General features: G+C 37.7%; 1 protein-coding gene across 10 annotated transcripts in view; it reads left to right on the forward strand.

Annotated features, from left to right (window-relative positions):
- NME7 (NME/NM23 family member 7) overlaps positions 1-13,100 on the forward strand; it is a 92,516-nt gene that overhangs the window by 22,226 nt on the left and 57,190 nt on the right. For all 10 annotated transcript variants that reach the window (XR_004169754.2, XR_004169756.2, XM_031613201.2 and 7 more), the window contains 4 exons: positions 4,202-4,312; positions 8,336-8,386; positions 8,912-9,119; positions 11,370-11,475. Coding sequence is in view for 8 of the 10 variants with exons in the window: in XM_031613201.2 (XP_031469061.1) it covers positions 4,202-4,312; positions 8,336-8,386; positions 8,912-9,119; positions 11,370-11,475 (476 nt within the window). In the remaining 2 variants the exon portion in view is untranslated. The remainder of the gene's footprint in view (positions 1-4,201; positions 4,313-8,335; positions 8,387-8,911; positions 9,120-11,369; positions 11,476-13,100) is intronic.

Consider the following 13,100-nt stretch of genomic DNA (forward strand, 5'->3'; position numbering starts at 1 on the left):
GGAATGGTGGAAGAGTAGCAAAGAGGATGGAGAATAACAGAGAAGGACTTCTGTGTATGATACTGCTCTCTGTTTCTCATTGAAGTGTTGAGTAAACTACATCTGTCTTGTTTATGGGTTTTATCTCAATGTAATATTTTATTGCTGCATGTTTCATGCTCTGCCTAAACTTCCATAAGCCCTGGTGCTGATGCATTTATAATAAGAAAAGGTGGCTTGTGATAAAATGGCATGTTTTTCTCATAAGAGTAGCAATATGTTTGTACAGCAACACTATATAGTCAGCAGCACTGTAGATGTGTCAGTGAGGTGGTCCTGGGAGAGGGGTGCTCTACGAAAGGAAGAATTTATGACGTGAGCTATTTGGAAAACATTTTAGGAATGTCAGCTGAAAGATAACATAGATATGCAAGTGATGTTACATATTCAGAGTGGCCTTGGGGAACATAGTGAAAGGTGTCTTAAACAGGCAAGAGATCCTCAAAATCCAGTTTCTTCACAGAAGCTGGCTTTCACTGGGTAAACAGGTCATAGTAAAGGAATCTTTGTGCAAAATGGCTGCATATGGACTGTTTGTCTTTCTGGCCTGGTCCTCACAGCATTTAAAGCAGTTATTAGTTAAACATATATAGTAAGATTTCTGCAGTACTTGATTCCTAAAAATAATTTCTAGTTGGAATGTTACTAATAATTTTGTGGATGCTGTATGAGGAAAAATATTCCTGTCTTTCCTTGCTATATATACTGTATATACTGTACAGGATAATCTGCTGTTTATTTCAGCTTTGTAGTCACATTCTTTGGCTGCTGAACATGCGTGCAGACAAAGCTCAGAAAAGACCTGTGAGGGGAAAGTACATAAGAATGTACATAAGAAGAAAAAAGTGAATGTTTTGAATTAGGGGCCTTTGTTTTTGTCAGGAAAGCCAGCAAATGTCACTTTAGTTACATGAGGTGTGAAACAGATGCTGGTATAAGGAAATCATGGCAAGAAGGTAAGCTTACTTAGAGCACACTGTGTAAGGAAACACTGGTTTAAAAAAGTGACTTCTGTTGTGTAGTCCTTCACTTGTGATCCTGGGCAGTTGTAAACTGAAGTAAACACTTGTCTGAGCAATGTGTACTTTCTAAGTAGTCTGTACTCAAAGTCAGTTAATATCCATGATTTTGAAAATGGGATGAGAAAACTTGTGTCTCAACCAGAAATACTCAGTCTTTTTAAATGGGGTATGTTATTTGCATGCATTCTGTCATTGACATAATCAGTATCTCTTCTCCTACAAGACATAGGACTGTTGCACGTACTGTAGCTTATTAAAAATAAGTAGCTCTCACAAGCATAGCTACAACATGAATTGTGCACCATTCCTTTGATCAGCTTCCATCTTCTGTTTTTTTAGTGCTCGTTGAAGTACTGTCAAACAGTCCTTCTGAAAATGTAAGCAACCAGGATGAATTTTCATTCTTTGTTCCTAGACCTAAAATTGTTTCAAAAAGTACTTTGCAGTCTGCATCATGTAAAACCACAAAAATATATTGCTAATTAAAACTAAAAATAAGACACTTGGATCGATCCAATTTCAGGAACAGTCTTCAGCATCCTGAATTATTCTTTTTCTTGCCCTACTTGCTTCTGAAAAGCTTATACCGAGATGTTACAGTTTATACACTGATGCTAGATAAAAGGTTTTGTTAGATTTGCTCATTGCAATTTTTATTAGTGTCTTCCAGGTAAATTACTTCACAAAGCAATGTTTCATTACATTTCGCTAGGATTTTTACTTGAAATTAGAAGAGTAAAGGATTGTTTATTTCTAGTTCTATTTCAGCACTTTGTGCTGAACAGCCTGTGTAATAGCATAGATTAAAAACAAATCCTGAAGGAAATGTCAACTTCACTAGAGACTTTATTCAGTGATTTGATCCTTGGTAATCATGGTAAATGAGAAAGTTGAGTGTTTCTGGAGGCAGGGTGTACATCATGCATTATGTGAAGGTATGCTTGTCATTGGCCTAGCACACAACTGCTCACCTTCATGTGCCTTGATGCACAGGACACATCCTGTCATATGATAAATAATATCACAAAATGAATTGGAGCTATTAAGTCCTTGGGAAAGACGTTGGTCAGGCTATGGACCATATGAATTATGCTAGCACGCTTTCCTTGAGGTCAGCCTTCCCTGGCCTGAAGACAGGGTTAAATCGTTTTGGTCAATGTACTGAAGCACAGGCTCAGCTGACTACTCTAATGCAATTTCTTATAATTGCCTGCCTCCACCTTTAGTCCACAAGTGTTTCTGTGTTATGTTTCCTGACGGATTTGGGCCTGTGCTGATGTGCGTATGTAAGCCTTCTGATGCTTGCGGAAATCTTGTTGGTATCTGAGCACTGAAGGTCATCTATGTCTCTCTCTTAATTTCACGTGCAATATTGCATGCATTCAAATTTCGTTCTTTATGTTTCCTGCTCTGACACCTCTCTTCCTTTCTGTTTGCTGTAAAAATAGATAGCCTGTTCATTCCCAAAGCATCTGGCAATCTCTGGTTGCTTAAGGTAAGGTAATAAAGTTAGTGGAAGTTCATCCATCTCCTGTATCCTCACATATTTGCTCTCGTTGGAATATACTGCTGCAAACCTAAGGGTTGCTTTTCATGCTTTTCATTTTTATGCTGCTAAATAAAAGGGGAAATTTGCAGTTATTTACCTGTCATTTATGGAGGCGCTGCATTAAAAAAATCTATGTTGAGTGGCCTTCGTTATTAGAAACAGCGTAAAAAGATGGAAAGAGCTCTTCTGGATTGTCAGAGACACAGTTTCAGAGATACAGGGTTGAATAAATCATCTGTTGATTTGTAAGCTGAGCACATTTGAAGCTGACTCACCACAAGATGAATGCAAATAGAAAATGCCATTTTACAGACCTTCTTCTTTGCTTGTTACTTTTGATTAATAATATGTTTAGTGCTTGGTGTACTTGGTCTGATGCAAAGCACACTAATAAAACTGTCCTGGCCTTGGGGATGTACAGTATAAAAAGATAATTGTTGAAAAGATAGGATGTACTTGGAAACAAAAATGTGGGGGAGAGCACTGAGATTTTTTTTATTGGTCTCTCTTAGAATACAGGTGTCAGTCAGTAACTAATATCTTATCTCCCAACATTTTATTGTGTCCATTATCAGCATCAGCTACCGTGGCACACAAACCATATACCGTTTGTACTGTATGAAGGAAAATTAGGCCCTCTTGTCACTGGGGCCTCCTAAACTTTTAAAGTAATAATAAAATAGTAATTTCACTTTGATTTTCATGGGAGAGGCATGTTTTTAAGTAATATTTCTAAATACAGTTGTTGATCAGCTTGATTTTTATGTATGTAATGATTACGTAAGGGAAGAGTGTAGGGAAGGAGAAGGAAACAAATGACTTATGTTCTAACTCAAAGCAGGGAATGAGGAGCATAGAGAAACTAGCTACCTTTACAGCATGAGTGATGTGCTTCAAAAAATCTAATGTGTGTCTCATACTTCTTTCTGACTGAATATTCCTCATAGCTTTCGTGCTCCAGTATAGTGTTCCTTTCTGTCTTGTTAAAGGCACAGTTGTGCAACTATGAGGTTATTGTTCTTGAATCTTTGAAACTGAAATCACTGAATAAAATCTCACAGACAGAACTACTTAAAAAGCAATGTAGGTTTTAAATTGGATGGATTCTGTGGGAAGAATATCAGTTTGAGAATATCAGGAAATAGGCAAGTGTTGAGAATACAAGGAATTTAATGTGTGAAAGAGAAGAACCAGACTTCAGGAGCAGGCTGTGAACAGTTGCTGTGAGTTTGGGTTAGGAAAGGTAGCCGTTACTGTGGGTAGAGGTACACACTGCTTTAAGAAGTGATCAGATTATTTGCTTTCAGAGTGAGGGAAGAAGCTGGTAAATAGCGACCAATGGAACACTATGGGCTGGCTTGGCTTAGAAAGCTGAGGAAATTGTATTAAGCAAAGCTTATTCTTGTCAGAGTAATGCCTTGCACAGACATTCAAGAACAGCATAGAAATTGGTGAGACAGTGGGACTAGAATGCTTGACTGTGGCAGAATGTCTTTCTGTGGTGCTTTTCCATCCGAGTATAAACTCAATATGCACACTAGATTCTTTAAGAAAAGTAATGTTGGCTGTATCTCTCTCCCTTTTCTTTCAGAACATTGGCTTTGATTAAACCTGATGCAACACCCAAGATTGGAGAACTAGTAGATATCATTATTAATGCAGGATTTACAATAACTAAGGCCAAAATGATGTTGCTTTCAAGGTAAGAAATTATAAGGTCAGCTCTATTGTATGTACTATTCGTGCAGTTCAGGCCATTCTCTGAAGTTTATCCCATGTTGTTCTACACATTAAATCCATTCCAGTGAGTAATAAAGAGAAGACTCATCTGTTTCATAACAATGTGTAGGTTTCTAAATACATGTAGAAGATTAAGTATTACAAAGCTTTGTGCAAATGAGTATGGGTGATTAAATAAAGAATTTATGTGTGAATTCAAGGTGACTAGCATTACTTCAGCAATTCTGTAGTGTTCACCAATGACTTCTCTGTATGTGCTCACCTTGTCACTTCCTGATGAAAGCCACATTGCAGATTATTACACAGTTGTCTTATAAGTACTTGGTTTCTTCGCTCTCTGTAAATCCATTGTCTTAATTTGTGCTCCCAAAGCCAGAACTTGTTTGCTTTTTAATAACTAGGCAACCCAAGCAAGGCAGGTGATCTTTTGATCTCATTGCAGGGTTGAACAGGTGCATCTTCCTAAATGTCCCCCCCCGATTCCCCACCGCACCGTTTGCTGCTCTCCACCTGTCTCATTCAACCATAAGATTATACTTTCCTCTGCAAAATGCTTTCCCATAAAGATGATTAATTTACCCTAGAAGAGTTTTCCAAGATTATTATGGTATTTCTCAGTTGCTGCATTGCCAAGCCTGTTGATATGCAGCATCTTTTTGACAAGAAAAGCTATCCATATGAAATAGTACAATTTTCATGGGTCCTTGTGATTTCTCTGTGAGGTCAATTTTATCCTACCTCAAAATTCTTTTTGGCTTTCTGAAGTACTAATTAAAAAAAGAAAAAGTGAATACCTCCTCTTATTTCTGTGTTCACTTGCTGCAGTGTTTGATGAGACTGGTCCCAGATGCTCTCTCAAACAACTCCAGTTCATGAGTTTAGTCAGGTTTGCAATGCTGGTTTACAATTCAGTGTTTTTCAAGCCAGCAGTTTTTTTTTGGCTTGCTTTCCTGCAGTCTGAGATATTTGATTCTCAAGTGTTGAGTAGTTCTTTATTTCAGTGTCAGTGAACTTGGAGAACTATTGAGCCAAGTCGTGTGACTTGAAGGAAATGGAAATTGAGAATTAAATTTTTATTGCCTACTGCCTAATAAAACTCCCTGCTTGTCTTTTAAAATCGAAAACGATTATTAAGTGTAAAATTGAGCCTCAGTACTAAATCTAGTTAAATGATGTATGAGTATTTGTAGTTTCTCTGCATAACATATACACTGTTTCTTGCTATTGCCATTTTAAAATGCTGGAACTGTGGCCTTGCCAAAATCTTCTACTAGATCTGGCATACTTGCTCAAACAAGCATCGTCATCTGTTGCTTTCAGTAAAGAAAATATTACTGACATTCATCTGGCAATCCCTGTTAACTTGGTTTATGCCCTCTGTAAAAAAAAAAAAAACAAAACACAAAGAAACTGTAACCAAGATAGAAAAGTGAGGACAGATATCTGCTTTGATAGGTCAGCTATCTAGACTCTTAAGTTAATCAGACATAAGTTGAGTCTGTTATTTCCTGGTGAACACTATTTTCCTTTCTTTAAAAGCAGAACAGTAACGAGAAATGAAATGGAAAAAGGAGCTAAGTTGTACAGCACAACCATAGTTTTGTATTTCTTGCAAAGTTATTTGGTGAATTAGTTTCAGCAGGGGATGTTCTGATGAAATAGTGAATTGTAAGCAAAAACTTACTTGGAGCTTGAGAGTGCAAGTATTCCTGTGGCTAGCATTGTTTTTAAAGCAATGAACCAGGAACTGTTCAGTTCCAGTAGGCAGGCAGCCGTTTTGATTCCCCAAAGAAGAAATTTGTGACTGTTAAAATCTTTGTCATTGTCAGGGAAATTAAATTATCTTTAGGTACTTCTTGAGGTTGTTTCTTGCCTCTGGCAATATCAGGCCTAAGTCTGGACTGCAAATGAAGAAAGAGAGATGTGAAAAGTTGCATTGCAGATGACAGTTACTGTGACTTGGTTCAGACTTGCAGCATATTTGAAATATATTCAGGTAGTGTCTTTCAGTAAAGGGAGCTGCTTAAAGTGAGCGAAACTGTGGAGACCAGAAAATTTCAGGAGACGTTTTTTGCCTACAGAAACAATTTTTCAGATGGGGATCTTACAGTTTCTGTGCATCTCTGCTTTGATTATGAGCTTTGTACACAGACTGGGGAATCAGCATTATTGCTTGCTTTCAGCTGCTAGTCTACTTGAAGAACTTATCCATCTCCACAGATTCCAGCTTCAGAACATGGTACACACTGGGATTTGAAAACAAGCTAGGACCAAATCTGCACTTCTGAACTGGAGTTCTGAAGTTGCAGTTGTGAGATAACGGCTAAACTTGAAAACTCTCATGGATTCTTCTAGCTGTTGTCATGCAGAAAAAGCAGTGAAGGTAGCAAGAGTTTGCATGAGGAGCCGTTTGAGAAAAAGGAGGGAGGAGGGTGGGCTGTCTAGCTCAGGAAGTGGCAAGGTGAAAAGTCAAAGAGTGATGCTTCACAGGTGGATGGAAGGAGGGTCTGCACTGTGGACCCTGAAACTGAGCACAGTGCTACTAGAAGCATGGCTGTGGCAGTGCAGAGCTTGGGGATGGCCATCATCCTGTGTTAGTGATGAATATTCTGGCATTTAGCCTGCAGCATCTGTTGTGCTATCTTTGTACTTAGGTACTGTGACTAAATAACAGCTGCAGTACAGATACACTTTGTGTGCTTGCTGGCCTTTGTTTACCTGACAAAGTACTGAGCCCTCCTCATGGAAATCCCTTGCTATGGGAAAAGACAGTGTGTAGTAACTGGAGTTTTCCCTGAGGGAAGTGCATGACCAAACTCAGTTATCGAAGGGAAAAGCGTATGAAAAAGCATGCTCTAATCTGGAGGGGTTGTGCTCCCTATTTGAATTGTAACATTTGTGGATACGGAGTAGAAACCAGATTATGCAATATGCTGGTGTTCACTGTCATCAAACACTAGCCTCAATAAGGAAATAGGTTTCACTGAAGCAGATAAATTGTTTATTTATGCTTTAAAACCAGACTTCATTACCCAACATACACACTCAAATTGAACTGAAAGATCAAAGCAATGTAACAGTGAGTAGCTTGTGAAGAGGGTGTTTCTGCCATGTATGTTTCCCAACCTAAGAATATGGAGCCCATTAGTGACTTTGAAAATAGTAGTTAAAGGTTTTAGTGATGACTTCCTTCCCAGATCAGGATTGTAAAGAGGAGTCAATTACACCTCTAACCATGCTAAATATGACAAAGTTAAAATGTAAGAGTGCTGCTCCAAAAGTAGTACCTGCTGTTTTACTATATGAGATGGTGGTGGAGACTGAACCTTCACACCAGTATTCCCCTACATATTGTTGCTGTGTGACAGATGGCAGCAGAGGGGCAGCCTGATAAAGTGGCATCTGACATGGGAATACAGATGAAGCAAAGGTGTGTCACTGAATTCCTCCGTGTGGAAAGAATTGTACCCATTGACATTCACTATTGCTCACTGAACATTTCTGGAGATCAAACAGTGAATGTGGGCACTGTGAGACAGTGGGTGGTGCATTTCAACACTGACAGCAATAGTGGGTCACCTCCGCTGGTGCAGATTTTGAGAAGAGTGGCATGCAGGCTCTGGTTCATCATTGGTGAAAATGCACAGCTAATGGAAGTAACTGTTGAAAAATACTATTTGTAGATGAGATTTCTCTGTATCAAATAGTGTTATTGTACTCTTTGTATCTATTGTAGTTTCCATGGAAATAAATAGGAGGCATTACTTCTGGAGTGATCTTTGTAGTTTCTTTTACTGGGTATGAATGCCCCATAAATTTTCCAACTTGGGAAGGCATTATCTATAGAAGAATGTTGGTGAATGATAGTTTGTGTTCTCAGGGTTTATATATATGTATGAGTGTATATACATATGTACATATAAATATATATATACATATACCCTGTGTGTATATATATATAAACCTATATCTTTTACTCTTCCAGAAAAGAAGCAGTTGATTTCTACATAGATCATCAATCAAAACCTTTTTATAAGTAGGTACATCATTTTTAGCTTGACGTGCGTGTTTATTGTTCTGCAAAAGCAACTGATTTATTGTGGGTCCAAACTCAAGCCCTTCAGTGAGACATGAGTGCAGGCTATATCTGACCATGATGGAGATCAGAAGATCCAGAGCTCCCTTTTTTTTTTGCTGAGTAATTATGTTTGAATATGTCGATAAAAAGCAAGAGTTTTGCCTGTGGTGTTATTTCACAGATGTTTATCTACACTAATGACAGTTATCTGATGAACCTTAAGCTTTAGTCCACGCTTGCTTGGTCTTCCCTTCTCCAGTCTTATTCACTACATCTTCTATACAGGAATTTTCTCAAATTTAGAAACAAATAAATAATTTCAAATCAATGAGAAGAAAAATCTTTCTCAAAGCAGAGCTACTAAGTTAGGTTAGGTTGCTCAGGGTTTTGCTGAGTTGAGTTCTGAGCCTCTCTACTGGGTCATGTATTTTCGTTGGCTTTAATTTACAGCGTGGATCACCATATGCTGTTTCCATTTTGCAGTGAACTTCTCCAGTTTATAACAAGTGGTCCTGTTGTTGCTATGGAAATCTTACGGGATGATGCAGTTTGTAAATGGAAAACATTACTGGGGCCTGCAAATTCTGTAGTGGCTCGAACTGATGAACCAGACAGCATTAGAGCAAACTTTGGACATGATGGCATAAGAAATGCAGCTCATGGCCCAGATTCAGTTGCCTCAGCTGCTCGAGTAAGTTTTTGACTTTGTTTCTTAACTAATTTTCTTATTAATTCAATTTGATAACACAGCTGGTCAGGAATTCCTCATTTCTTTTTTTCCCATTTGAGTTCTGAATGAATAGATATTCTATGTTACTCTTTTTTAGCATGGAAGAATAAACTGTCTGGAAACAGGAATCTTGTTTATATTTGTCATAAATTGAAGTCTTGGACGTTTTGATCAGTCTAAAAAGTATAAAAACTCTGCTCCCATTGTGCACAACAGTTTCTGTGTGCCTCAGTGACAGCTGTGCCGGCTTTTCACATGAGAGTGTAAGAGACGGTATCTATTAGGATAAGATTCTGGTTGGAAATTTAACTATGTGCTTTGAGTTAAGTTTGTAGTTCTTTTTTACATTTCAACAGTTTGAAGGCCCTGCTCATCTGTGGTATTTTTATGACTGAAATTATTATATTGCTGAACTTTTGCAGATGATGGCATCCTTGCGGTGTTACTGATACCAATCTCTGATAAGACAACTGAAATTGTGAATTTAATAGGCCTCTACGTATTTTAACATAGTAGATGCAGCACTATATGCTTGTATAGCAGCTGCCATGGAAACTAGTTGGTTTGCAGAAGCTTTCCTGAAAAGAAATAGAAAATAGAGAGACTTAAATGAAATCTTCTGAAAGAAAACCGAAATCCCAACTAAATCTATTGGATGTATTGTACACTGAGCAGTTAGAGTAGAACATTGCAATGACAAATGAAAGTAGGCCCCCGGTGTACTTTGAAGTTATTTCCCTTTCTGCAGGACATTTTTTTTCTTTTTCCATATTAGGTATAAATAAAAAATATTTTCTTTTTAAGGCATCACTTGGATTTTGTTTGGCATTTCATTATCCTAGTCTTCAGCATTATTTAGATACTTTTCTCTTCTGACATTTAATGGACCAAAGAAAGTGTTAGATGTTTTTAAGTATTTTGCTGTCTTTTTCCTGCTGCTGCTTTACTGAACGTTAGTTAACAGAATGGGACAAGGTTGCTGAGGGATGCAGCATGTCACCAGAATAAGGATGCAGGAAACTAACTCTTATGGGCACTCAAAATGGGCATTGCTTGCTAGGAAAAAAACCCAAACAAAACACAACAACAACAGAAAACAAAAACGCTTCACCTTCCTTCCTGTTGAAAGATCCATGAGTGAAAACTGTAATTGTTCAAGTCGGGATTGCCAGAGAAACATGAGGAGAAGATTGAGAAAAAGTTAAGTTTATTCCATCTGAATTGAGCTAGTAAATTAAATGAGACAATCCCAGGAAATGGCCTTCAGCGCTCTCAGTGTTACACATGAAAAAATTAGATGGATTTGGTAGTAGTATCTCCAGGATATTATTATTTCCCTTAAATAGAAATTCATCAATTCTCTTACTTAATTTGACCAGTAGGTCTTAAATGGAATCTGTGCTTTGAGCATTTGACTAATGTTTATTGGCAGATTGTATAAGCTATGTGAATAAATGGTATGGAAAAAGCATGAAGCTGGCAGTGAACAGTTAAAAAAAAAAAAAAAAAAAAATCATTGAGGAAAGAAGCTTGGGTGTCAAGCTCACTGTAGTCTAAGACCAAATAATGATGGCAGGAGGAAAGGAGGTAATGGGAAACAAAGAGGTACTTTTGATTCTTCTCAGAAATCGGTGTAATTGAGTTCATTTTCCATCCATGAAGACTGGGGGGAAAAAAAAGGAGGGATAAGAGTCCATAAGTCATGAGTGTGGAGCCAACAATTTTAGGTGAAGATTGTTTAATGCAAAAGGAAAAAAATAGTTGTAAACGGGTGGGATGGAGATCGGTTTTGTATAGGGAAAAACTGGATGCTCATTGTGTTATTGCTTAACTGGAGGAAAAGAGGGAAGCTAAAATGTACGTATGGGAGTAGACCTGGGAAGAATACTGAGGAAAGAAAATTTAGAAATCTGGGAATGCTTCCTCTGCCAAATGATTGTGGCAGCAGCACTTTGAGTGTTCTGAATGGAAATAGATCGTATTGTGGAAGCAGAAAGGGAAAAAAAATTACAAATATTGAAATGATGTTTTTATGTAGCAATGTTGCTGGGGTTGGAAAGATATGTAGGATATTGTTAGGGAGAAGTATTTGTAGCACAAAAATCAGTAATTTTCTGTGACTATGAGTCCTTCGGATGTTGTTATTTACGATGAAAGCTCACGCATGCAGTCAGATAAAACTAAAGTCAATTCAACTGCAATTGTTTTCAGGAGCTGGAGTTGTTCTTTCCCTCCAGTGGAGGTCGTGGACCAGCCAACAGTGCAAAATTCACAAACTCTACTTGTTGCATTATTAAGCCTCATGCAGTTAATGAAGGTAAGCAATATGAATAGTGGAGGTGAAAGCAAATTACACTTTGTTGTATCTCATGATCATTCCTGTGCCATTTTTTGTGAAAATGTGAAATTGCAGGAAGGCAGAGTATTTCATTCTACTTGAAAGAGTATGCAAATCCTTTTTCTTACACCTTTAGTATTTCTTCAGTTTACTTTCATGGGTTGTGTGCTGTGTGGATACTTTTTAATTTCAGTATAAACAGTGAGAGACTGGAAAAAAAAAAAAACAAACAATAAAATAATAATGAGATTCAACGAATCTCATTTAAGCTGTGATAACTTAGCCTTATTCCTATCTGTCTACCACACTACCAGAGGTTAGCTTCCTCATGGCAGAGTGAAAGCAGGATACCTGGTTCTATTACAGGGTCTTCCATTTACACAGTAACATATTACATTAAAACTTCTCACAAAGGGAATTTTTTCAGACGTGAATCTTGTTCTGCTGACTACTGTGGGGATGGGAAGTAGCAAATATTTGTAGGACTCCATGGTTCTTTCTGTGCTGGAGCATATCTTGCAAATTTACTACATGAGCATCAGAAAAGTTTAATGCCCAATTGTTACCATGCTGAAATAATCTCCCTTTTGTATCAAGTACTTCGATACAGGAGCATGTGTAAGAGCAGAAAGTGCAGTCAAATATTTCAGTTCTGGCATTTCAACAATATTTGAGTGCAAAATAAATATTGTCATGTGAGCAGGTTTAGATTTCTTTTTGTAAGATGTGGCACAGTAGTTATTTCTCTATGGACAGCTAAAATAAAGACAGCAGAAATGGCCATGGCAGTTTCCAGACCTTTCACATCTCAAATGGGATATCTGGAGGGCTTGGCAAAAACAAAAAAAACAAAAACAAACAAAACAAACAAACAAAAAAAAACTTCTACAATAAAGAGTCATGCACTCAGTGTTGATAAAATGCCTGTTATCTCTTGGAGGCCCTTCAAGTCATCTGCTCCTGATAAATCTGCCTTGCAGCAAAGACAGAAAGATGTTCTTCTTAACAAAATATAGGCAGCAGCTAGAACTGTGAACTTAACTATTTAAACATTTGCAAAAGACACTTTATTGTGATAGGATTGTTAATGTCCTTAATTTTTCAAAATTCCCAAATGGATGGCTTGAACTGTGCTTTCTCATACTTAAGATACAATTTGTGTTATATGTGGGGGCTCAAACTCTTTCTTCGTGAGCAAAAGTTGTCCCTAATTTTAATCATCTTCATTTCTGTAGATTCCTAGTGCCTTGTCCGTTACTTTCATTTTTCCTGAACTTCTCTGGATTTTTCTGAATTGCCAGAGGTCAAATTCTGGCCTTGGCTGTACTCCACTCTGTGTTGGAGAAAGAATCAGAGATGCAGATAAGCAGAAAATACAAGTTCACACCCTGCTTTGTAGCGTGAGAGCTGGAAAGACTGGTCAGAAGTCAAGCTTAGGTTCCACTACTGTAGTCCTCTCTCACACTGCAGGGAGCAGGAAAAGTAGACCACTGCTTTCAAACAATTAAAATTTGAAAGATAGTGTACCTTGTGTGCATGTTCTCCATCCACACTCTTTTTTCTTTTGAATAGTTCTTTCAACAGAATGAAGGAAGCAACACTGC

The sequence above is a fragment of the Phasianus colchicus genome, chromosome 1 (genome assembly GCF_987193195.1).
Source record: "Phasianus colchicus chromosome 1, bPhaCol1.hap1.1, whole genome shotgun sequence".
NCBI lineage: Eukaryota > Metazoa > Chordata > Aves > Galliformes > Phasianidae > Phasianus > Phasianus colchicus.